The following is a 24819-nucleotide window of genomic DNA, read 5'->3' as shown; positions in this document are numbered from 1 at the left end:
CGACTTGCGTGTTCTGTTAATATGAATTACCATATTCTAAATGTGATTTCTGTCATTCTCCCTGTGGCAGGACACTAGGGATGGGTACCAAAAGCCGGTGTTAAACGGGCCCTGGGCTAAATTATGAAAGGCCGTAGTATCGATAAGCCTCGACGTTATCGGTTCTGTTTTCGGTACTGGAGAAATTAAGAAAATACATTTCCTATTTATTATTGCTACATAAACGTTATCTTGCACATTTTATCTCACCAACCCTTTCTAATTTGTAATAAGATTAAGACATTCGTCTATGATGCATTTTCGCTATTCCCAGTCCAGAAGAGAGATCTCTCTCTGGCGCTACAGCACACACACCAGAAAGACGTTGCTCTTAATTAGTGACGATGGCGGAGAGTACTAAACGGTCAAAAGTGTGGATACACTTCACCAGACTTGTTGCTGACAATGCTCGTTGCCACAAGTGCAACAAGACTTTTGCTTGTAACGGTGCAAATACGAGTAATCTGTCCAAACATCTATCGAAAGTGCATCATGTACAGACAGAGAAATGCACAGTTTGACTGCCTAGCTCGTAGTTCATCTCTTGTTGCCTGATCTATGTTAGGTATGTATGCTAGTAGCCTAGAGTTAACTAAATTATGTGAACATAGGTTCATTATCAAAAGTAACCATTAGCCAGCTGATTGTTTAGCTATGGGTGCGTTTAGCTATGGGTGCGTTAAAGTTGCAACTACAATGAACCAACCCACTCCTCCCTCTAATACCGCTGGTCCAAGCCAAAGACAAGCCCAAAGCCCCTTCACGCTGGCAGCTAGTGGGAGGATGACTGAAGAGTCTGTCAGTATATATTGAGTTGTATTCATTTTTAGGATATAGCAGTATAAAAGGGTTGTATGTTAGTCCCGTCACTCCACAATACACAACACAATAATTCAATAATGATAATTCAACACATGAAAACTATATTTTTTTACTGTAGGGAGATGAGCAAGCACTCAGCCCCAAATATATCCCTCCCTCCAGGAGTTACCTCAGTGACACATTAATTCCTACCTGGTGTGGTGTAGAAAAGGCCAATGTGATCACTGAGAAGGACTTCCAAAGCTGGCCATCACATCAGACGGGTGGACCAGCCTCTGTCAGGACCACTATCTCACTGTTACAGTGCACTACACAAGCCAGCGCAGTGTAAAACAGAAGGTCCTCCACACCAGGCAGTGTAAAATAAGGTCCTCCACACCAGGGCCAGTGTAAAACAGAAGGTCCTCCACACCAGGACAGTGTAACACAGAAGGTCCTCCACACCAGGACAGTGTAACACAGAAGGTCCTCCACACCAGGGCAGTGTAAAACAGAAGGTCCTCCACACCAGGGTAGTGTACAAATCACAAACTGGCGAAGTAGTGGCAGAGGAGATCTCAGACATTCTGGAAGAGTTTGAGATCGAGCCTAACAAGATTGTAGACGGTGACCGTTGATAATGCTGGCAATATGGATGTTGCCATCAAGAGGCTACACATCCTAAAAATAGGATGCTTTGTGCACACATTGAATCTGGCAGCGCAGAAAATCTACAAAATGACTTCCATTGATAAATGGGCAGCCCGAATCAGAGCAGTGATCATGTGGTTCAAGATATCCTCGATGTCAAAACAGTCTTGAAGGAAAAGGCAGCAGCTCCTTGGTAAGAAGGCCAATTCAATCTATTAAAGTACTTATTTTGAAATTCCCACATATAACAGTTTAATTCATATTCAAGTGTGTCGGTAATTAAATGTATGTTGTTTTGTTGTTGTTTTTCAGGCCTTCCGCAACACTCACTCATCCTTGATGTCAGATTAAATGGAACTCGCTCTATCTAATGAGAGATTTACGGAGCAGTATCCAGCGATCCAAGGCAGCAGCCTTGGACCACGACAAAAGCAATGACCAAGGACAACCTAGACCGTCTGAAGGACGAGGACTTCCATAAGGCTGAGGAGTTTGTCTCAGTTCACGAGAATCCTCTATACATCCACACTGTGTGTCATGAAAACAATGCCACCTGCCTGGACAGATCAAACCCATCCTCCAAAAACTGGAGGAGCACTTTCGATGTGAAGCATGAAGATACAGCGTTTTGTGGCAACCATCAAAGAGAAGGTGTGGGAGAACCTTTTCCAAGCGCTATCAGGATGAGACATTCAAGCCTTCCTGCATGAGGCCATAGCAAAGGACCCCAGATTTAATAAAGGGAGGCCTGTGAGTGTCGCCACCTGGGACAGGCTGGGGAAGATAACTGTTGAGGCCAATGTGACAGGAGCAACCTCTGTGCTCAAGCCTCCTCCACCCCTAGTGAGAGGGTATTTTTTCGACTGCAGGGAACACAATAAGCTAGGAGAGGTCCCGGGACTTCTGCCAGAGAAGGTTATGTTGATCTTTTCTCCAGAAGAACAGCTATAACGTTCTTGAAAATGATCGGACCAAGGCGCAGCGTGAGAATAGTTACACATATTTATTTAAGTGAAAATAACAAAACTTATAAAGACCGTGAGGACGTAGTGTTCAAACACACTAACAATCCATCAATATCCCACAAAAACACAGGTGGAAATAACTACCTAAATATGTGATCCCCAATCAGAGGCAACGATAAACAGCTGCCTCTAATTGGGAACGCATTAGCACCAACATAGAAATAGATATACTAGATCACGCCCTGACCAATTACACCATAGAGAACCAAGGACTCTCTATGGTCAGGGCGTGACAACCTCTAAGAACTGTTAGTCCTTTTTGCAGCCTACCCATGCCCCCACCCATGTTGTTCTATACCACTGTATTTTCTTCTGCTGAAAATATTGTTTATTTCTTTTGTTTTACATTTCCATCATCACAACATTAGTCTATAATAGTGATTTGTTTCAAACCATTGCTGTTTCTTTTGATGTAAATAATTGTTTATTTTATTTATTGTACATTTCAGAAATAATGCTATATTAATTCTGTTCTTAATTTGTTTCATTTTTTCTAAAAGATAACAAAAGAACCGATAAGAATACCGTTAAAGTACCGGATCGATAAGCAGTATTGGTAAGAATATTATTTTAACGATCATTAAAATATTATTGATGCCGTCTCCCCTCCTAGGCACCTAAATCAGGTTGGGCATACGTGGAAGATTACATTCCTTCACGATACAAATCAAAACGTGTGTCAGTTGTACGATGTTCGTGCAGGAAGGAAGAGTGACTTTTGTTTGGTTGAAATACCCGGCGTTCACGATAACAATAAAGCCAAAGGATAACAACATTTACAAACATCGACGGAGAAAGAACTTAAATTGGTTTACTAATCGGGCAACTAGTGACAGCTGTCTCTGATTGAATCACAACCCATTAATTAAGACATATATACATATGTTCACCAAGGGGGAAATGTTTTTCATAGCCAGCAGTTCCCCTCCTTAAAATAATGCCCACTGTTGTTATTTCTGTGATTTACAATCTCCCCATCATCTCAGCCTCAAGATAGTCATTTTAAAGGATGATGAAGGACAGAGAAAGAGAGAGAGGAGGGAGAGAAATGAGAGAAAGAGGAGAGGAGAATAAAGCACTAGAGATGTATATCAGAGGTTGCAAGCAGAAAGCTAATAGGCATCCCCACTCTTGAAGGCCGCAACCCTCTCATCTGCAGCACACCCTGACCTGTATCCTTAAAACCTACACACAAACACTCACACAGACACACAAACACACACACAAGCCGCACCAAAGAGAACGAAGAAAGAGTGAGAGAGAAGAGTGAGAGAAGAGGGGAGATAAAGGGATATATAGAGACTGGGAGGAGAGAGATATAGAGAGGAGAGGAAATTAGAGAGGGGAAGGAGTGATTGAGGGAGGGAGAAGAGAGATGGAGAGAGGAGAAGAGATAGAAAGGGAGGGAGGGAGGGAGGGAGGGAGGGAGGGAGGGAGGGAGGGGAGGAGGGAGGAGGGAGGAGGGAGGGAGGAGGGAGGGAGGAGGAGGAGGGAGGGAGACAAGACCTTTTACAGAAACATAATGAGCATGGTTACGCGGAAACAATAATATGATTATTGCGAAATAGTCAGTTATTAATGTGAATCGTTTCATTAAACTATACCACATATGTCGCATGTCTTTACCTTTTTTTATCAAAATTCGTTTGTTAGTGAAATGCCTTCTGGAACATGTGAATTTTCATGCCTTTAACCCCCTTAAACACGATACTGGCCGCACAGCCAAGGACTTATTGGCTGAGAAAATGGATGGGCTGGATATGCCCCGAGAGATGAGTTCAGAATGTTCTGCCATGTAGCAGGCTTCTGTCTAGAACATGAGCTGGTCAGTATGTGTAGATAATTATTTTTACCACAGCTTTTTTGGAAGATATGAAGAACTGCAAAAGGGTTGCTTCTGATTAGACTTCTGATGACAATGATGGGGAAGAAATGGCGATCAACAGCTGTTATTGTCACAGAAGAAGTTGACCGAGTTTTGAAATCAGTGGAATGCCTGGTGGAAGCATAGTATAATAGCTAAGGAGATGGAGAAAATTCTGCCGTTTGATTGCAAATATGCGGAGGGTGTCGAAAAGAGAACACAGAAGGCTGTTGTATAAAAAACTGTCTTCGGATTACATCTTCAAACTAAGGGGTAACCATTGCATCTCTGACAGAGAGGAGAAGTGTTCATCCATGTATATGGGTAAGAGTCTAGCTAGCTACATTTTCAGATATTATACATTTCAGATTTTCCCCGAAATTTGTTTTCATTATCTCGCTAGCTAACATTACGTGTATGATCTGTGTAGTAATATTATTCATATGCCAGAAATCCATTTGTAATGCTAGTTATAGCCTAATGTTAGCTAGCTAGCTAACATTGAACCCTAGCTGGTTAGCTTTAGCTACCTGCAGATTCATGCATGGTGGCTAGCTTTGACAATCAGTTTGTATTGCTAGTAATATGGGTTGGGATTATTGCCTCGTTCAAAACAACTGGGTACTGGGAACCGTAAATTTCCATCTTCTGACTTCAGTGCTTTCAAGACAACTGGGAACTCTGAAAAAAAATGGCCTCTGACAGTCATCCAACTTGGAATTTCAACTTGGGAACTCGGGCCTCTTTCTAGAGCCCCAACCTTGCGACCTGAAGGTCACTGGGCGTCATGATTTGACCATGATTTGACCCAAGTTCCCAGTTGTCTTGAAAGCATCATTAGGTTCATTGTTTAGCTAGCTAGCAGCTAGACAAAAGACTCCTCTTTGCCAGATGATTACCCATCAAGTTAGCAAGGTGTGTCTGGTGGTGATTACGGTTATCTATTGTATTTCATGAACATGTGTACATGTCTAGACAATAGTGAACCATCCACTTAGCTAGATGTGTCTGGGGGGTGGTTATAGCATTTCCTCACATTACCCATCAATTTAGACAATTGTGTCTCGGTAAGAATAATCTAATAATAATAAAACATTTACACAATATTTATCTGGACACTTTCTATTTTTGATAATGCTACTATGCAAATATGAAAGTAACCATTTCACTGTACCATTTAAGCCTCCTGTATCCTGTGCATGTGACAAATAAGATTATATTTGATATAGTGTGTGTTTACCAGAGACGGTAATGTGAAGAACAACATGACCTGAACCAAAGTCAGATTAGGATATATGCCAAGGACTAGATAAAGTGTATTTTTGCTACTACTTTCACCACTTTGTCTTGAAATCTTTCATTGTTTACTACACTACCTTACTCACTCTGTTTAGCACATGGCCTCACTTGTGAATCCTTAAAGAGATGGGTGGGGCTACGGCTTAAGAGGGTATGAACGATGTTGAATGGGTGTAGACAAATAATATCTCTCCAGTAAGTGTACCAAAACATTCAAGGGACATTTTCTTTATCAACTTTCAAAGAAGAATTACTTTCCCATTGTTCCTCAACTGCATGAACTGGTCTTAGTTGTAACCGTTTGGTTATGGCATGGATTTTGACAACAGAAAACAAATTGGGGGGTCAACAATGGTTCTTCTAAGATCCTCAAAGTTATTTGAAGAACCTTTTCCAGTGCCAAGAACCAGAGGTTCTTCAAATAACTTTGAGGATCTTAGAAGAATCATTGTTGACCCCCAATTTGTTTTCTGTTGTCAACATCCATGCCATAACCAAACGTGTTACAACTAAGACCAGTTTTTGATTGGTCTTAAAAATCCGCACAAGCGCATACTGAAATTGGCACTTTGGCACACGTTTAAAAAAAAAAAAAGTACTTTATTTATAGATTTTCAGATATGAGAACAGAAAGAAAAACAATACAACAACCCCCCTCCCATCCAGCCACTCATCTCTCCCATCCACCCGCCTATCCCTCCCTCCCATCCACCCACTTATCCCCCAAACATAAATGTGTAAATGTATATACATAAATGAGACATGCTCATAATTGACATATGCCGAAGGGAAACATAAAGTAAGCCTACATTCTACTGCACAGTCCTTATTCTACTTAACACTCCTTCAACCCCCTCTAGCTCCATGAATATCTTAGTCTATGCCATTGCCACAGGGGAGTTGGCAGGATGGAAGGTCGACAATATCCCCTGGTCTCCAGAATCTAGGAACACACACACACACACACACACACACACACACACACACACACACACACACACACACACAGGTTTACAGTAGGAATCTCCAGGAGTCATGGAGACAATAATCCCCATAGTCAAGAGAATAAGGAGGAACTGCAAGGTACAGGATACTACTGAAATATTGAACAGAAAACTGACAAACTGGCTATACTGCATCTCTTATCTTTTCCTCATTCTCTTTCAAGGTCTCCTGAATTCATTTTTTATTGGCACAAACATGTTTATATTTGTATTTATTGTGGATCCACATTAGCTGCTGCCAAAGCAGCAGCTACTCTTCCTGGGGTCCAGCAAAATTAAGGCAGTTTATAAAAATTTTAAAACATTGCAATACATTCACAGATTTCACAACACACTGTGTGCTCTGAGGCTCCTACTCCACCACTACCACATATCTACAGTACTAAATCCATGTGTATGTGTAGTGCGTATGTTATCGTGTGTGTGTGTGTGTGTGTGTGTGTGTGTGTGTGTGTGTGTGTGTGTGTGTGTGTGTGTGTGTGTGTGTGTGTGTGTGTGTGTGTGTGTGTGTGTGTGTATGCATGTGTTTGTGTGCCAATGTTTGTGTTGCTTCACAGTCCCCGCTGTTCCATACTGTGTTTTTTATACTATTTTTTAAATCAAATTGTACTGCTTTGCGTCAGTTACTTGATGTGGAATAGAGTTCCACGTAATCATGGCTCTATGTAGTACTGTGTGACTCCCATAGTCTGTTCTAGACTTGGACTGTGAAGAGTCCTCTTGTGGCATGTCTTGTGGGGTGTGCATGGGTGTCCGAGCTGTGCCAGTAGTTTAGACAGACAGCTCGGTGCATTCAACATGTCAATACCACTCATAAATAAAAATAGTGTTGATGTCAATCTCTCCTCCACTTTCAGCCAGGAGAGATTGACATGCATATTATTAATATTAGCTCTGTGTGTACATCCAAGGGTCAGCCATGCTGCCCTGTTCTGAGCCAATTGCAATTTTCCTAAGTCCTTTTTGTGGCACCTGACCACACAAATGAACAGTAGTCAAGGTGTGACAAAACTAGGGCCTGTAGGACCTGCCTTGTTGATAATGTTGTTAAGAAGGCAGAGCATTGCTTTATTATAGACATACTTCTCCCAATCTTAGCTACTACTGCATAAATATGTTTTGACCATGACAGTTTACAATCTAGGGTTACTCCAAGCAATTTAGTCATCTCAACTTGCTCAATTTCCACATTATTTATTACAAGATTTAGTTGAGGTTTAGAGGTTAGTGAGTGTTTTGTTCCAAATACAATGCTCTAAGTTTTAGAAATATTTAGGGCTAACTTATTCCTTGCCACCCACTCTGAAACTAACTGCAGCTCTTTGTTGAGTGTTACAGTCATTTATGTCGCTGTAGTAGCTGACATGTATAGTGTTGAGTCATCTGCATAAATAGATACTCTGGCTTTACTCAAAGTTAGTGGCATGTCGTTAGTAAAAATTGAAAAAAAGCAAGGGGCCTAAACAGCTACCCTGGGGAATTCCTGATTGTAATTGGATTATATTTGAGAGGGCTTCCATTAAAGAACACCCTCTGTGTTCTGTTAGACAAGTAACTATTTATCCACATTATAGCAGTGGGTGTAAAGTCATAACACATACGTTTTTCGAGCAGCAGACTATGATCGAGTAATGTCAAAAGCTGCACTGAAGTCTAACAATTTAATCAATCATTTAATCAATCAATTTCTCTCAGCCGTGCTTATTGAGTGTCCTTCCCTATACGCATGCTGAAATTCTGTTGTCAATTTGTTTACTGTGAAGTAACATTGTATCTGGTCAAACACAATTTTTCCAGAAGTTTACTAAGGGTTGGTAAAATGCTGTTGAAAATGTTGCCAAAGCCATTACAATTTCACCAAATAATTAAACACTCACGCACTTACAAATCAGTTTGTTCCCTCTTTCCCTGTCCCAGTCTCACTACATCTCTCCTTTTCTCCCAATGCCTCTCTTTCTCCCCCCCCCCTCTCTCTTTATCTCAACTCTCTCACTATATCTCATGCACACTCATACACAACCATGGACAGCCCAATTTACACTCACATCACTGGTCCCCCCCACCCCAAACCAACCAACACTCACTCACATCACTGGTCCCCCCACCCCAAACCACCCCACACTCACTCACATCACTGGTCCCCCCACATTCACTCACATCACTGGTCCCCCACCCCAAACCACCCCACACTCACTCACATCACTGGTCCCCCCACATTCACTCACATCACTGGTTCCCCACCCCAAACCACCCCACACTCACTCACATCAGTGACCCAAAGAGTTCAACCATGTGGCACAAAGTCACAGAGAGCCCGGAGCAAATACAGCTTCTAATATCCGCTGAACACACACATGCGCGTACACACACACACATTTCCGGCATGTGTTTCCCATGGCCTACTGGAAGAAGGTGTGTCTGAGTTATCACACACTGACCAGAGGAACCACTAGTGAACACACATACAGATGGAGAGAGAAAAAGGGATTCATAAGCAGTAATTAAACAATACTGATAGGGAGGATTACAAGTTTGGACATTAGCACACCGATTGGTGTCACATCATTAGTCAGTATGTGTTACACCTGTGCTGGTCCAGGTGATATTTTATCTTTATTTAACTAGGCAAGTCAGTTAAGAACAAATTCTATTTTCAATGACAGCCTAGGAACAGTGGGTTAACTGCCTTGTTCAGGGGCAGAACAACTGATTTTTACCTTGTCAGTTCAGGGATTCGATCTTGCAACTTTTCGGTTACTAGTCCAATGCCCTACCCACTAGGCTACCTGTCGCCGCTAGGCTACTTGCCGATATTTAAGAGTGGCTGGCCCAAAAGCTCCAGTTGGCTTGAGAGAAGTGGAGGGTTAACACCTTTAGTTGGCTCTCCCTATTTGATTTGTAGATAAACAGTTCTGATCTTCCCTGTTTTCGATTTGCTCCACTTTTTGCTTTGCATCCCGTCTTTAAGTTTGGTGTAGGTTTTACTTTTGTTTGCCTCTTCTTGGGCAAATTTAGTGGGTGTCTTTTAGGTCCCAGTTGTTGTTGCTGGTCAACTTTCAGTGGACCCCATGAGTGTCTTTCAGAACTGCTCCTAAAACCCCAATTGTTTCGTTTTGGTTGTTGTTAATGACTGTTTGTCAGGGATTTTAACCCCTTAATGTTGTCATTATCAGATGTTTATAGCTAACAATTCAATGGTCATAATAAATAGGTATCGTGCCATTTTTTTTACATCTCTTGACAAGTTCTCAGAGAAATTTTACATAAAACATTACTTTTACCCATTTTATGCGAAAAACTTATAGACTTATAAACAGATTTTAGACGACTATATCAAATGGTTTCTCAAAATCTGCTATAAAGATTATACCTGGTTATCTTGTATTCTCATAGTTTTCCATTATTTCTAATAGTCTCCAATATATCTTCCTTTTAAGAATGATGTCTGATCATGATAAATAATGTCAGACAGGACCTTTTTATTCTATGAGCAATAGATTTAGCCAATACTTTTGTGTCACAACATTGAATGGCAGGCTTGGGTTTTACTAGGGCATTTTGGACGGGGGTGGGGAATGGGCGTAATCCCATGACTCTTGATCAGGTTTTGTGTTCAATCCCGGTCATGGACACTGTTTTTGAATATTTATTTGAACCCTATCCCAAACCTGAACCCTATCCCAAACCTGAACACTTACCTGAACCATTCAGAATGAATGCCTACACTTAGGAGAAATGGAACAATACAGTGCAGCAGGAGCAACAAAAACACTTTGAAATGTGAAGTTAGGAGCAACTTTGAAATTTGATATTTGGAGAATGCGGATAAACGCCTAATTCTGCATTGAGAATGTGAGCGCATGTTGGACGTATTGGTCGGCTCTAAACACAATACAGCATCAGGTTGAGAATTGATGGGTTTTGGTCCGTAGATTACAGGGCATTTGCTAGCCAAGACAGCCACAAACAGAGTAGGGCAAGGAGAATGGACTACAGCTGATAAAATAGATTCACAGAAAGAATAGGGAGGTCTGGTTTTTAACAAGAATGGCTTTGGCTTGTAGAATACAGTACAATGGAATGAGTCTGAATTGCCAGAAGCATTCGAAGAATGGGGAAAATGAACATCAGCCATCACAATACACTCTTAGAACAAAAACATTCCAAAAGGGTTCTTTGGCTGCCCCCATAGAACAGGCCTGGGCAACTCCAGTCCCCAGGGGCCTGATTGGTGTCACACTTTTGCCCCAGCCAACACACCTGACTAAAATAATAAACTAATCATGATCTTTAGTTAAAAATGCAATTAGTTTAAATCAGAAAAGTGTGACACCAATCAGGCCCCCGAGGACTGGAATTTCCCAGGCCTGCCATAGAATAACCCTTTTGGTTCCAGGTAGAACTTTTGTGTTCCATGTAGAAGCCTCTGTGGAAAGGGTTCTACATGGAACCCAAAAGGGTTCTACTTGGAACCAAAAGGTTTCTACCTGGAACCAAAAAGGGTTCTTCAAGGGATTCTCCTATGGGGACAGCCAACAAACACTTTTAGGTTCTAGATACCACTTTTTTTTATAAGAGTGTACAATACTGCACACTCACTGAACTATGTTTTAGCCAGCACAATATAGAGACCATTGCCTCTACACTATGTGCCCAGGCCCTGTATAGAGCATGTTTAAAGCCCCCTGTTAGTCAACCACATTTAGCTTCATAAGACTATATATGCCTATGCACTTATGTCAGATAATGTCCTGGTAATTTGCTCAGTCTTTCCAGCAGCCTTTAGAAGTCCATACAGACTATAGATTAGGTTATGATGCTGGGCTGGTCTGGGCTAGGGCTCTCAGCTTGCTCTATGTCTCTCTGGGTTAGGCAGGGCCAGGATGGGTCATCCCCTATGTATATATCTGAGCAGCGCCTGGATGGATGGAGAGGGAGAGAGGGAGATGGAGAGATGGAGAGGGAAAGGGGGATGGAAAAATGGAGAGGGAGTGAGGCAGGGAGATAGGGAGAAAAAAGGAGACAGATGGAGAGAGAGGGAGATGGAGATGGAGAGGGAGACAGATGGAGGGCAGGCTGGGCTGGTCTGAGGACAGCTCTGGGAAGATGAAGAGGGAGTCAGAAAGGGATGTTGGACTGTTTCATCTCTCTTTCTCATAGGAGGAAGGGGAGGACCATCCTCCTCAGTGAAATGCATAAACATTGTAAAACATTAAAAAGTTAGCATTTTTAGATAAAACTATACAATTATAATCAAATTTTTACCAAATTATTGATTAAAACAAAATATTTTGCAATGAAGGTCTACAGTAGCCTCAACAGCGCTGTGTAGGGTAGCACCGTGGTGTAGCCAGAGGACAGCTTATTTCCATCCTCCTCAGGGTACATTGACCAATACAAAACCTAGGAGGCTCATGGTTCTCACCCCCTTCCATAGACTTACACAGCAATTATGACAGTTTGGAGAACGTCCTCCAGAAGTTATCAGAGCTCTTGCAGCATGTCCATCCAATCAAAGGATCAAATAATTCATATTTATTTATTTTATTTATTTCACCGTTATTTTACCAGGTAGGCCAGTTGAGAACAAGTTCTCATTTAAAACTGCGACCTGACCAAGATAAAGCAAAGCAGTGTGACAAAAACAACAACACGGAGTTACACAAGGGATAAACAAACGTACAGTCAATAGCACAATAGAAAATCTGTATACAGTGTGTGCAAATGAAGTAAGGAGGTAAGGCAATAAACAGGCCAATAGTGGCAAAGTAATTACAATTTAGCAATTTACACTGGATTGATATAAGTGCAGATGAGGATGTGCAAGTAGAAATACTGGGGTGCAAAAGAGCAGAAAAACAAAAACAAATATGGGGATGAGGTTGGTAGGTAGTTGGTTGGATGGGCTATTTACAGATGGGCTGTGTACAGCTGCAGTGATTGGTAAGCTGCTCTGACAGCTGACACTTAAAGTTGGTGAGGGAGATATGTCTCCAACTTCAGTGATTTTTGCAATTCGTTCCAGTCATTGGCAGCAGAGAACTGGAAGGGGAAAGGCGGCCAAAGCAGATGCTGGCTTTGGAGCGCGTGCTACGGGTGGGTGTTGCTATGGTGACCAGTGAGCTGAGATAAGGCAGAGCTATACTTACCAAAGACTTATAGACGACCTGGAGCCAGTGGGTTTGGCGACAAATATGTTCAGAGGACCAGCCAACGAGAGCATACAGGTCGCAGTGGTGGGTGGTATATGGGGCTTTGGTGACAAAATGGATGGCACTGTGATAGACTGCATCCAATTTGCTGAGTAGAGTGTTGGAGGCAAATTTGTAAATGACATCGCCGAAGTCAAGGATCGGGTAGGATATTCAGTTTCACGAGGGTATGTTTGTGAAATAGGAAGCCAATTCTAGATTTAACTTTGGATTGGAGATGCTTGATCTGAGTCTGGAAGGAGAGTTTACAGTCTAGCCAAACACCTAGGTATTTGTAAGTCGCTCTGGATAAGAGCGTCTGCTAAATGACTTAAATGTTAAATGTTATAGTTGTCCACATATTCTAGGTCAGAACAGTCCAAAGTAGTGATGCTAGTAGGGCGGGCGGGTGCGGGCAGCGATTGTTTGAAGAACATGCATTTCGCTTTACTAGCATTTAAGAGCAGTTGGAGGCCACGAAAGGAGTGTTGTATGGTGTTAAAGCTCGTTTGGAGGTTTGTTAACACAGTGTCCAAAGAAGGGCCAGATGTATACAGAATAGTGTCGTCTGCATAGAGGTGGATCAAAGAATCACCCACAGCAAGAGCAACATCATTGATGTATACAGAGAAAAGAGTCGGCCCAATAATTGAACCCTGTGGCACCCCCATAGAAACTGCCAGAGGTCCGGACAACAGGCCCTTGACACACTGAACTCTATCTGAGAAGTAGTTAGTGAACCAGGCGAGGCAGTCATTAGAGAAACCAAGGCTGTTGAGTCTGCCGATAAGAATACGGTGATTGACAGAGTCGAAAGCCTTTGCCAGGTCGATGAAGATGGCTGCACAGTACTGTCTTTATCAATGGTGGTTATGATATCGTTTAGGACCTTGAGCATGGCTGAGGTGCGCCTGTGACCTGCTCAGAAACCAGATTGCATAGCGGAGAAGGTACGGTGGGATTCAAAATGGTTGGTGATCTGTTTGTTCACTTGGCTTTCAAATGACTTCAGAAAGGCAGGGCAGGATGGATATAGGTCTGTAACAGTTTGGGTCGAGAGTGTCTCCCCTTTTGAAGAGGGGGGATGACCGCGGCCACTTTCCAATCTTTAGGAATCTCAGACAATACGAAAGAGAGGTTGAACAGACTAGTAATAGAGGTTGCAACAATGGCGGCTGAGACTTTTAGGAAGAGAATGTCCAGATTGTCTAGCCCAGCTGATTTGTAGGGATCCAGATTTTGCAGCTCTTTCAAAACATCAGCTTTCTGGATTTGGGTGAAGGAGAAGTGGGGGTGGCTTGGGGACAGTTTCTGCGGGGCGTGCAGAGCTGTAGGGGTAGCCAGGTGGAAAGCATGGCCAGCCGTAGAGAAATGCTAATTGAAATTCTCGATTATCGTGGATTTATCTGTGGTGACAGTGTTTCCTAGTCTCAGTGCATTGGGCAGCTGGGAGGAGGTACTCTTATTCTCCACGAACTTTACAGTGTCCCAAAACTTTTTGGAATTAGTGCTGCAGGATGCAAATTTCTGTTTGAAAAAGCTAGCCTTTGCTTTCCTAACTGACTGTGTTTATTGGTTCCTGACTTCCCTGAAAAGTCAAGGTGGACGATTCGATGCTAGTGCAGTACACCACAGGGTGTTTTTGTGCTGGTCAAGGGCAGTCAAATCTGGAGTGAACCAAGGGCTATATCTGTTCTTAGTTCTACAGTGAGGAAAGCACTTCTAAGAACAACCAGGCATCCTCTACTGATGGGATGAGGTCAATATCCTTCCAGGATACCCGGGCCAAGTTGATTAGAAAGGCCTGCTTGCAGAAGTGTTTTAGGGAGCGTTTGACAGTGATGAGGGGTGGTCGTTTGACCGCGGACCCATAACGGACGCAGGCAATGAGGCAGTGATCGCTGAGATCCTGGTTGAAAACAGCAGAGGTGTATTTGGAGGGCAAGTTGGTCAGGATGATATCTATGAAGGTGGCCATGTTTACGGATTTGGGGTTGTACCTGGTAGGTTCTTTGATAATTTGTGTGAGATTGAGGGCATCTAGCTTAGATTGTAGGACGGCCGGGGATGTTAAGCATATCCCAATTTAGGTCACCTAGCAGTACAAACTTTGATGATAGATCGGGGGCAATCAATTCACATATGGTGTCCAGGGCACAGCTGGGAGCTGAGGGGGGGTCTATAACAAGCGGCAACAGTGAGGGACTTATTTCTGGAGAGATGGATCTTTGAAAGTAGAAGCTCTGTTTGGGCATAGACCTGGATAGTATGACAGAACTCTGCAGGCTATATCTACAGTAGATTGCAATTCCGCCCCCTTTAGCAGTTCTGTCTTGACGAAAAATGTTGTAATTGGGGATGTAAATTTCAGAATTTTTGGTGGCCTTCCTAAGCCAGGATTCAGACACGGCTAGGACATCAGGGTTGGCGGAGTGTGCGAAAGCAGTGAATAAAGCAAACTTAGGGGAGGAGGCTTCTGATGTTAAGTTGTCCCGCCTAGCCCTAAGAAGTTTTAACATGCATTAACCCAAGGCTTTTACGGTTGCAGAAGTCAGCAGATGAGAGCGCCTGGGGACACACAGGGCCTGGGTTAACCTCTACATCACCAGAGGAACAGAGGAGGAGTAGGATGAGGGTACGGCTGAAGGCTATAAGAACTGGTCGTCTAGTGCTTTGGGAACAGAGAATAAAAGGAGCAGATTTCTGGGCATGGTAGGATAGATTCAGGGCGTAGCGTACAGACAAGTGTATGGTAGGGTGCGAGTACAGTGGGGGGTAAACCTAGGCATTGAGTAACGATGAGAGAGTTTGCATCTCTGGAGGCGCCAGTTAAGCTAGGTGCGGTCTCCGCATGTGTGGGGGTGGGACAAGGGGGCTATCTGAGACATGATGAGCAGGACTAGGGGCTCCGCAGTAAAATAAAACAATGAGAGCTGCCCTAAACAACAATATACAAGGCATATTGACATTAGAGAGAGGCATAAAGCAATCACAGGTGTTGATTGGGAGAGCTAAGACAACAACAGGTCTAAGACAACAACAGTGGGTAAATGGCGATGGGCAGAGAGGGTCAGTTAGCTACACACAGGGCCTGAGTTCAAGGCTGGGGCCGACAGATAAACAAAATGAAGTACCGTGTTAATGAACAGTCCAGCAGACATCAGCTGTGTAGCCGAGTGATCATAGGGTCCAATGAGCAGCAATAGATAGTTGATTACTATGCTAGGCGAACAGTGTTCAGGAAGCTAGCGGGCCAGGGCTAGCACATCGGCTGAATTACGTCAGCAGATCAGCAGACCAGTCGCAATGGATTGTCGGGGCGCCGTGTCGACAAAGAGTCCAGGCCAAATTGGCAAGAGAGGTATTGTAGTTGGTGTACTTCGTTTGCTAGCCGGGAGATGGGTCTAGCTCGATGCTAGCTCGAGGCTAACTAGTGCATGTTTCTGGACAAGGGCATTTGCCGCAATAGCTACTCGGTAGCAGCTAGCTAGCTGCAAAGATCCGGTGTAATGGTCCAGAGCTTGCGACAGGAATCTGGTGATGTAGTGGGAAAAAAAGCTGTCCGATATGCTCAGGGCTGATATCGCACTTTGCAGACTGGCAGGTATTATCCGGGCTATCCGGCTAAAGCGGCTGGTGTCCGTGCTGAAGGTAAAGACCGCCATCAGTGGCTAACAATGACTAAATAGCTAGTAGCTAATTAGCTGGCTAGCTTCTGATGGCTAGCTTCTGATGGAGGTTCCAATTATAAGGTCTAAAAATAGCAGATCCATACCCCATTGGATGAGGCGAGTTGCAGGAAGGTATATTTAATTCGAAAATGGAAAAAAGAGATTGAAATATAATGAAATGTATACAAAAAACCCAGAAAAAGACTTAATATTTACATGGGACAAAAACAAATACGTCTTACTGCTGCGCCATAATGGAAAATAAATCTAGTACTGAAAGCATAAGCTACAGCTAGCTAGCACTGCATTGCATAACATATGGTGAGTACTTGACGCAAAGAGAGAGAAAGACAATAGTTGAACAGTTTTTAACAAATCCATTTTTTCCAAAATGAAGGAGAAGCAAGAGAGAGTAAGTTCTAAACTGCTTACTGACTTGACTGTACATTAACATTACTGCATGATTGTAGCGGGTTTACTAACATGTTAGTTCTATTAACTATGTTGACTATGGTTTTACTTTAGTTAATATGGTGACAATGATGTAGGCTGTGTGTAGCGGTTATTATATGGTTTGGCTTTTTTGGTATTTACAATTTTATTAGGATCCCCATTAGCTGTTGCAAAAGCAGCATCTACTCTTCCTGGGGTCCACACAAAACATGGCATAATACAGAACATAAATAGACAAGAACAGCTCAAGGACAGAAGTACATCAATTAAAAAAAGGCACACGTAGCCTACATCTCAATACATACACGCAAACTATCTAGGTCAAATAGGGGAAAGAGGTTGTACCATGAAATGTTGCTTTATCTGTTTTTTGAAACCAGGTTTGCTGTTAATTTGAGCTGTTAATTTTTGCTGTTAATATTTCGGCTCTATACAATACTGTACGCTTTCTTAAATTTGTTCTGGATTTGGGGACTGTGAAAAGACCCCTGGTGGCATGTCTGGTGGGATAAGTGTGTGTGTCAGAGCTTGGAAAGGTTTTTTCACCTGGTCACATACAGCTGATGTATTGTACATTGAAGTCCCACAAGCGAAGGGAAAATGTGAGAGGAGGAGAGCGCATAGATGTGAAAGGAATACAACGTGGCTGCAATGAAAGTGAACTGTGTTTACACGTGATCAGGGGTGAATTCATTCTGCCGATTCTGTTGAAAAAAAATCTTAAACGGAAGCAAACGGAAACAAAATTAGGATAAACATATCTGAATTTGTCCAATAAAAATTATCGTTTGCAACTGTTGGACTAATGATTACACCCTATATCATCTAGATGCAAGTCGGTATTGAATGTGTCACTGGCTGTCCTTTTGTCACTTTCTGTCACCTCAAATTTGTCTCTCGACCTGTCTGCACCTACGTTGGAAACTTTCATTCATAGGCTAGGTTGTAGCAACCTCATGATGGGTATAGGGGAAATGTGAGTATCGTGTAGTAGCCTAAACCTATCACTATTACATTGAACTGGGTGAATGTAATATGAATGACAGTCATCCAATATGCTGTAATAGAAATAAGGCCATGCTCATGAAAAAAATATCGTCCTCCCTCATCTTAAATGGCACTGTCCACCACTGCTCTCTCACTATTTAATACTCTCGCACTATTTCTCATTCTTTGTATGAAGGCAGCTGTTGGAAGATGGGGAAGGAGGTAGGGAGATGGAAGGGACGGGTAGGGAAAAACAGAGGGAGGGAGAGGAATAGATGGAAGAAGTAAGGGGAGCTGGACTATGCTGGCTCATCCCTCCCTATCTGGACAACAATTTTTATTTTTGGTTTTATTAGGGATCCCCATTAGCTGCTGCCAAGGTAACAGCTACTCTTCCTGGGGTGCAAACACATTAAGGCACATCACACAAAAACAAGTTTACAATAAATTTAAAATAAAACAGTACATCATATAACATTACTACACCACTACTTATCCACAACAAAATATGTACATCACCATACAACAATACCACAGTGTACGTGTGTGTAGAGTGTGTGTGCTAGCTTGTGTGCGCATATGCGTGTGTGTGTGCCTGTGTGTGTGTGTCTGAGTCTCCTCACAGTCTGCATTGTTCCATAAGATGTAGTTTTATCAATTTTTTTAATTGCCAATTGAGTAGGGAGGGATATGGAGAGCGAGAGAGAGAGAGAGAGAGAGAGAGAGAGAGTTGGGATAGATATGGAGAGAGAGAGAGAGAGAGAGAGGGAGGGAGAGTTGGGAGAGAGAGAGAGAGAGAGAGAGAGAGGGAGGGAGGGAGGGAGGGAGGGAGAGTTGGGAGGTATAGGGAGTGTGGGAGATGAAGGGCCGCAGGAGAGAGTTGGGAGGGAGATGGAAACTCTGTCTCGTGCCACTGCTACTGTGAAAGAAGCTAAAAATAGCAACAGGGGGACGTGAGGTGCTTACTAAAGAGGAGACACGCACTGCCAGGAGATTTCTGTGTGTGTGTGTGTGTGTGTGTGTGTGTGTGTGTGTGTGTGTGTGTGTGTGTGTGTGTGTGTGTGTGTGTGTGTGTGTGTGTGTGTGTGTGTTACGCACACTACGTGAGCAGCCTGTGGAGGAGAGGGCTAGACAGAGCGTCAGAAAAAGTGATGCACGGTGCAGAGAAAAGGGAGAGAAAGAAAAGACACTTGAGCCAGAACGGGCAAGACACGCTTAAAAACGAGGGATGTGGTTGAAAATAGAAGAGAGGGGGTGGAGATATAAAATAGATAAGGAAAGAAAAGAGAGGAAAAGAGAAGCGGACAAAGAGGCAGAAAAAGGTCTGGGAGAAAGAGAGTCAAAAAGATAGAGAATAATAGAGTTAAAACAGAGGGAGATAGATTAATGATGGTTAATTACAGCAGTCAGTTTAGAGCTATTGTAGTTTATCTACATTAATCATCACCAGTAATACAGTATTATCAGAGAGAAGGGGAGGGAACGAGGGACGAGGCAGAGAGAGAGAGTATATATAGTGAGAGATACAGACAGATAGAGCACAGGCAAGTATGTTTGTATGTTTGTTTATTCCATGTGTAACTCTGTGTTGTTGTATGTGTCGAACTGCTTTGCTTTATCTTGGCCAGGTCGCAGTTGTAAATGAGAACTTGTTCTCAACTAGCCTACCTGGTTAAATAAATGTGAAATAAATAAAATAAAATAAATAAAATAAAGTGAGCAAGGACGCAGGAGGGAGAGAGTATATCCGTTGCTGTTGATGTATACTGTAAGTAGTTCCATACTGACTCATGTCATACTAATTATGGTTTGGTGGAGTTTCATATCTTAAAGCTGGAATCTGTAGCGGTGAAACTGACGTTGCAATATTACAACAACAAAGACATTACTTCAAACAATGAACATCATTGCACACGCATAGAACAGCATAGTATGTACTGTGCTTTCTTTTTTTACGATGTACGATGCTTCTCTTCCCCGTTTCAAAAACGAAACTAAAACGATAACACATGTGCCTGGGGCAACCAGTGGCGCTGTTCCACCTGAAGCAGATATATCTCAGCTTTAAGTAAATGAAATGTATAATTTAAAAGCTTGTCATCTGTCAGGTCTGTCCTTGAAGCGAAGCCAGACAGTCTATAGGATGGATGATAGCATTATAACTAGACGCCACTTAGGAGACTGACAAAGATATTAGAAAGCAGGTGTACATGGTGGTGGTTACGTTGATTCTCTACACTCAGGATAACAACATTCATAGAGATACCAACTGGTCCTGAAGACCCACACGGTGTGCAGGCTTTTGATCCAGCCTACCTCTAACATTTGATTCAACTGTTTGATACCCACATTGCAACCCAATGGAACAAATGCTTGCACGTTATAAATGACGTCACACACTTGCTCACGTTGCCAACCTCCAACTGTGAAACAGTCCTAAGAATATGCCTCTTTCTCTTCATCCCTCACACACATGCAGGGTGTGTGTAATCTTCGGTACTGTACCATAATTAGCGTGTTGGCTACCTAATTTTGTATGTGTGTGGGTTTGTACAAACGTGTGCTCGTGCTTGTGTCTACCTGCCTGTTTCTTTGTGTGTAATTGTTGGTGTATTACTTAGGCTACTGTATGTGTTTTGTTTTTCGTCCTGACTCTGTGTAACCACATTAAGAGCAGTCCATTGGTATACTGTGTAGTGTGTGTAGTAAGGCTTTGTTCACAGCCAGAGAATCTCAGGGGCCGCTGGGAATTCTGAGTATTCTTCACTTATCGTTTCTTTTCTATCTCTTTCTTTTCCCATCTTCATTATTTTCCCCCCAGTCCAGCTGACCATAAGGCATGCAGTGTCTGAGCTTCAATAGGCCAGATCATTTCAGCTAGGCAGGCAACAGCTAGGAAAACACTAAAGCACTGATGCCAACGCAACATTTTACACTCAGTGCAAAATATCCCCAGGATCTAAACAGATAATATTGCAGTGAATTTGGAAGTGGATGCAAATGGGAATCGAACCCGTAACTTTGCATCTCTTAGTCCAACCCCTCCAGCAAGATAATATGCCAACAAGACAACATATTGCAACAAGATGACTGGAGTTATAAAAAGGGACTTTACATTTTATGATCAATATATTCAGGGGTAGCCAATGGCCCAAATGACAAGACTTAATACCACAACCATAATTATGATCACATAGTCAAACAGTCTCTCATGTGTTTTCTAGAACAGATTGACCAGCAGTAGAAATAAAACCAGGACAGTAGCAACACCACAGTACTGTAACGTTGTAGTGTACCACGGTAATGAAAAGTTAATGCCTTGCCTTGTTGCTATATAAACAGAAACATGGGCTATGTATCACTTTAGCATCCTCACCCTCTTTCTCAGTGGATTCTGCTACAGAGCTAGCTGTCCCTGACCAGACAACTGTGGGACTGTATCACATTCACATTACTCAATTATTCATTCTTAGAAAAACATCTGAGTCAATTCCTTCCTCAGTGAATTCATATCACACACTTTAATAAGTCATATTACTCATCTACGATCATCTGCAGGGGCTTTGATATAAATAACATGACTCCATTCCTTCCCGCTGACTATGGATTCAATTCTGCTTTTTCTTTCTTTGTTTAAAACCAGACCTCATAGTGAATGGGTGAGCGCGTGGGAGAGACAAGTAGGGAACAACATTTCCATAATTGTACTTCCCCTACTAGGCTTTGTTCCCTTTGGTGAAGTACTGATTCAGCTTGACCCTCTGGTCAGACATTTCCTAAACCTCCTAATGGTTTAGATGAAGCAATAAAGCATGATGATTATTGTAACAGCCACTCTGGCCTCAGGCTCATACAACAGTATTCTTTAGCTGTAATACCATTGGGATTACAGCATTGTACACAGTATATACTGTAGTTACATAGAGTTCCAGGCCACCACCCTCCATTAAGCTATTACACATGACCTGCCACAACATGCCATAGGAGTACCACTTCATGTAAAACAATCAAACCTGGCTGGGTTGCCTTTTACATGGCTTTCTATAAACTTTTCACAAACACAGAAATCATGTTTTCTACCATTCCAGTGCAGTTTGGTTTCAATAGCATGTGTGTGGGTTAAGGCTAATAGATTCCATTAACCATAAATCAACTTAGTACAACCTTCTCCAACCTCTACGGCCCCAAACAGCCCTGCAGTGGAGAGAGGGAGATGATGATAAGGGAATTCCCTGTCCTAAGTGTCCTCTTTCCATCTCTCTCTCTCATTAGTAACTGTCAGTCTGTCACTCAGGCCCTGTGCTCTGAGTCCATCTGGCTGGTGAAAGGAGAGAGAGGAGAGAAAGAGAAGAGGGGGGCTGAAACACACACAGCCTTATTAGCATCTGGACATCTGCTCTGTCCCCTGCCACTTTCTGCAACCTACTGCCAACATCTGCCACACACACAGGCACACACATGCACACACAGGGACACATACACAGGCACACATTTATGATCACGCACAGACACACACAGTAGCTCAGCGATGGGATCCATGCATAGTGAGGTGTGAGAAATGCTTGAAGGGATCTGAGCAGGGGTTCTGCAGTCATTTAGCCAGACAACAACCAACAGCAGGTAGCAAGCAGGCAGCTGGCAGGTAGAGAGCCAGAGCACAGGGGAACAGGGCCTAGGATATCAGTCAAAGCCTGAAACAGTGAACCTTCAACCCAGGAGACATCCCCATCCCCAAGCCCCAGGGGAAACACCTCCACATTCTTTATGCATGCACGTACACAGATGACACGCACACACGACACACACAGAATATATAAGCTTGACAGTTCAGAGAAAACTCTTTCCCCTGCTCTCTGAATTAACAATGCCACACACAGGTCTTCTCTACACCTTAACTTGTCTCTTTATAACTTTCCCTCCCTCTCTTCCTCCCTTTTCCATCCATCGGTTTACTCCTCCCTCCCCCTCTCCCAGTTGTCAAGAGCCCAGTTGTCAAAGTCAGCTGCAGCTGACCTAACGAAGAGGTAGAGATTTATTAGCGAAAGAAAAAGAGAGATAGAATAGAGAGGGAGAGAAAGAGAGAGTGAGAAAAAGACAGGGAGAGAAAAAGAGGAAGCAAACAATCCGAAGAGCAAATGAGCAAATAGAATAGGTGAGAGTGAGAAAGAGAGAAAGAGTGAGAAACACAAAGAGAAAAGGCTGCAGAGAGAGTATAGGGAACAGAGAGAGAGGATAGGAGGATAGAGAGAGATTTGACAGAATGGTATAGAGGGAGAGAGGCACCAGTAGCTCTCTCCCTCAGTAACAGTAACAGTAACAGTCCAACAGTATGGAAGTGAGGCTGTAACTCACCGTCTGTGCCAGGTCCGGTATTCCGATGCGGATCACCAGCGTGTTGCCCTGTGCCTGCGCCATGCCTCCTCCTGCACTGGGGCTCCGCTCCCGAGCGGGACGGAAAGAGAAAACACTGACAGAAACGGGAATGCCGCTGTCCTCTTCCCGTGAGCTGCTGCTGTCAGAGCTGGCCCCCTGGCTGCCGTTGGTGTGTCTGTAGGGGTGTGAGTGTGTGTGCTGGTCCTGCTGTGGAGAGCTGGGTGGCTCATGTTTGCCGGCTGCAGGACGCAGAGGCATGCTCCGTGTGAGTGGCTCGCTCTGCACTCGCTCACTCCACACACACACTGCTCTCACTCGTTGGCTCACGCTCTCGCTAAACACACACACCACTCGCACCGCACATCACTCGCCTGGGAGAGAAAGAGAGAGAGAGGAAGGGGGAATGGGGAGGAGAAGGGGAGGGGGACAACAGAGGATAAGAGGACGAAGGGGAGGGGAGAGAGGGAATCATTTTTTTTAAAGATTTAGATACAGTAAGTAACAAGGAGATGTGTGACAAACTGAGGAGTTGAAGACATGAAGACATGAGTGCAGAAAGGAATAGATAATCACTTCATGGTGTGTGACTTAGTAGGAGAGAAACATCCTACAATCTCCAACAGGCATACATACTTTGATATAAATTCATTAGAGAAGAAGCAGACTTCTGAAATTGAGATTTAAAGAAACACAACAAACAAGTACAAAGGTGTATTTCTGAAAAGATCCTTCAGTCACCATTAGGCCCAACAAGAGAGTGAGAAAAGATATATATATATATATATATATATATATATATATATATATATATATATATATATATATATATATATAATACTGCACAAAAAAATAAAGAGAACACTTAAACAACACATCCTAGATCTGAATGAAAGAAATAATCTTATTAAATACTTTTTTCTTTACATAGTTCAATGTGCTGACAACAAAATCACACAAAAATAATCAATGGAAATCCAATTTATCAACCCATGGAGGTCTGGATTTGGAGTCACAGTCAAAATTAAAGTGGAAAACCACTCTACAGGCTGATCCAACTTTGATTTAATGTCCTTAAAACAAGTCAAAATGAGGCTCAGTAGTGTGTGTGGCCTCCATGTGCCTGAATGACCTCCCTACAACGCCTGGGCATGCTCCTGATGAGGTGGCGGATGGTCTCCTGAGGGGTCTCCTCCCAGACCTGGACTAAAGCATCCGCCAACTCCTGGACAGTCTGTGGTGCAACGTGGCGTTGGTGGATGGAGCGAGACATGATGTCCCAGATGTGCTCAATTGGATTCAGGTCTGGGGAACGGGCGGGCCAGTCCATAGCATCAATGTCTTCCTCTTGCACGAACTGCTGACACACTCCAGCCACATGAGGTCTAGCATTGTCTTGCATTAGGAGGAACCCAGGGCCAACCGCACCAGCATATGGTCTCACAAGGGGTCTGAGGATCTCAT

At 43.1% G+C, this 24819-nt stretch overlaps 1 protein-coding gene across 1 annotated transcript in view; it reads right to left on the bottom strand.

The window, feature by feature from the left end:
• The window catches only part of LOC106561231 (SH3 and multiple ankyrin repeat domains protein 3), a 417309-nt gene that overhangs the window by 281617 nt on the left and 110873 nt on the right, over nt 1-24819 (bottom strand). Inside the window, exon 3 of the mRNA XM_045688739.1 lies at nt 23338-23729. Coding sequence (XP_045544695.1) covers nt 23338-23616 — 279 coding nt within the window. The 5' untranslated portion in view covers nt 23617-23729. The remainder of the gene's footprint in view (nt 1-23337; nt 23730-24819) is intronic.

Source organism: Salmo salar, chromosome ssa10, assembly GCF_905237065.1.
Source record: "Salmo salar chromosome ssa10, Ssal_v3.1, whole genome shotgun sequence".
NCBI lineage: Eukaryota > Metazoa > Chordata > Actinopteri > Salmoniformes > Salmonidae > Salmo > Salmo salar.
Note: the sequence above shows the minus strand (reverse complement) of the source record. Positions and strands in the feature narration are given on the sequence as shown.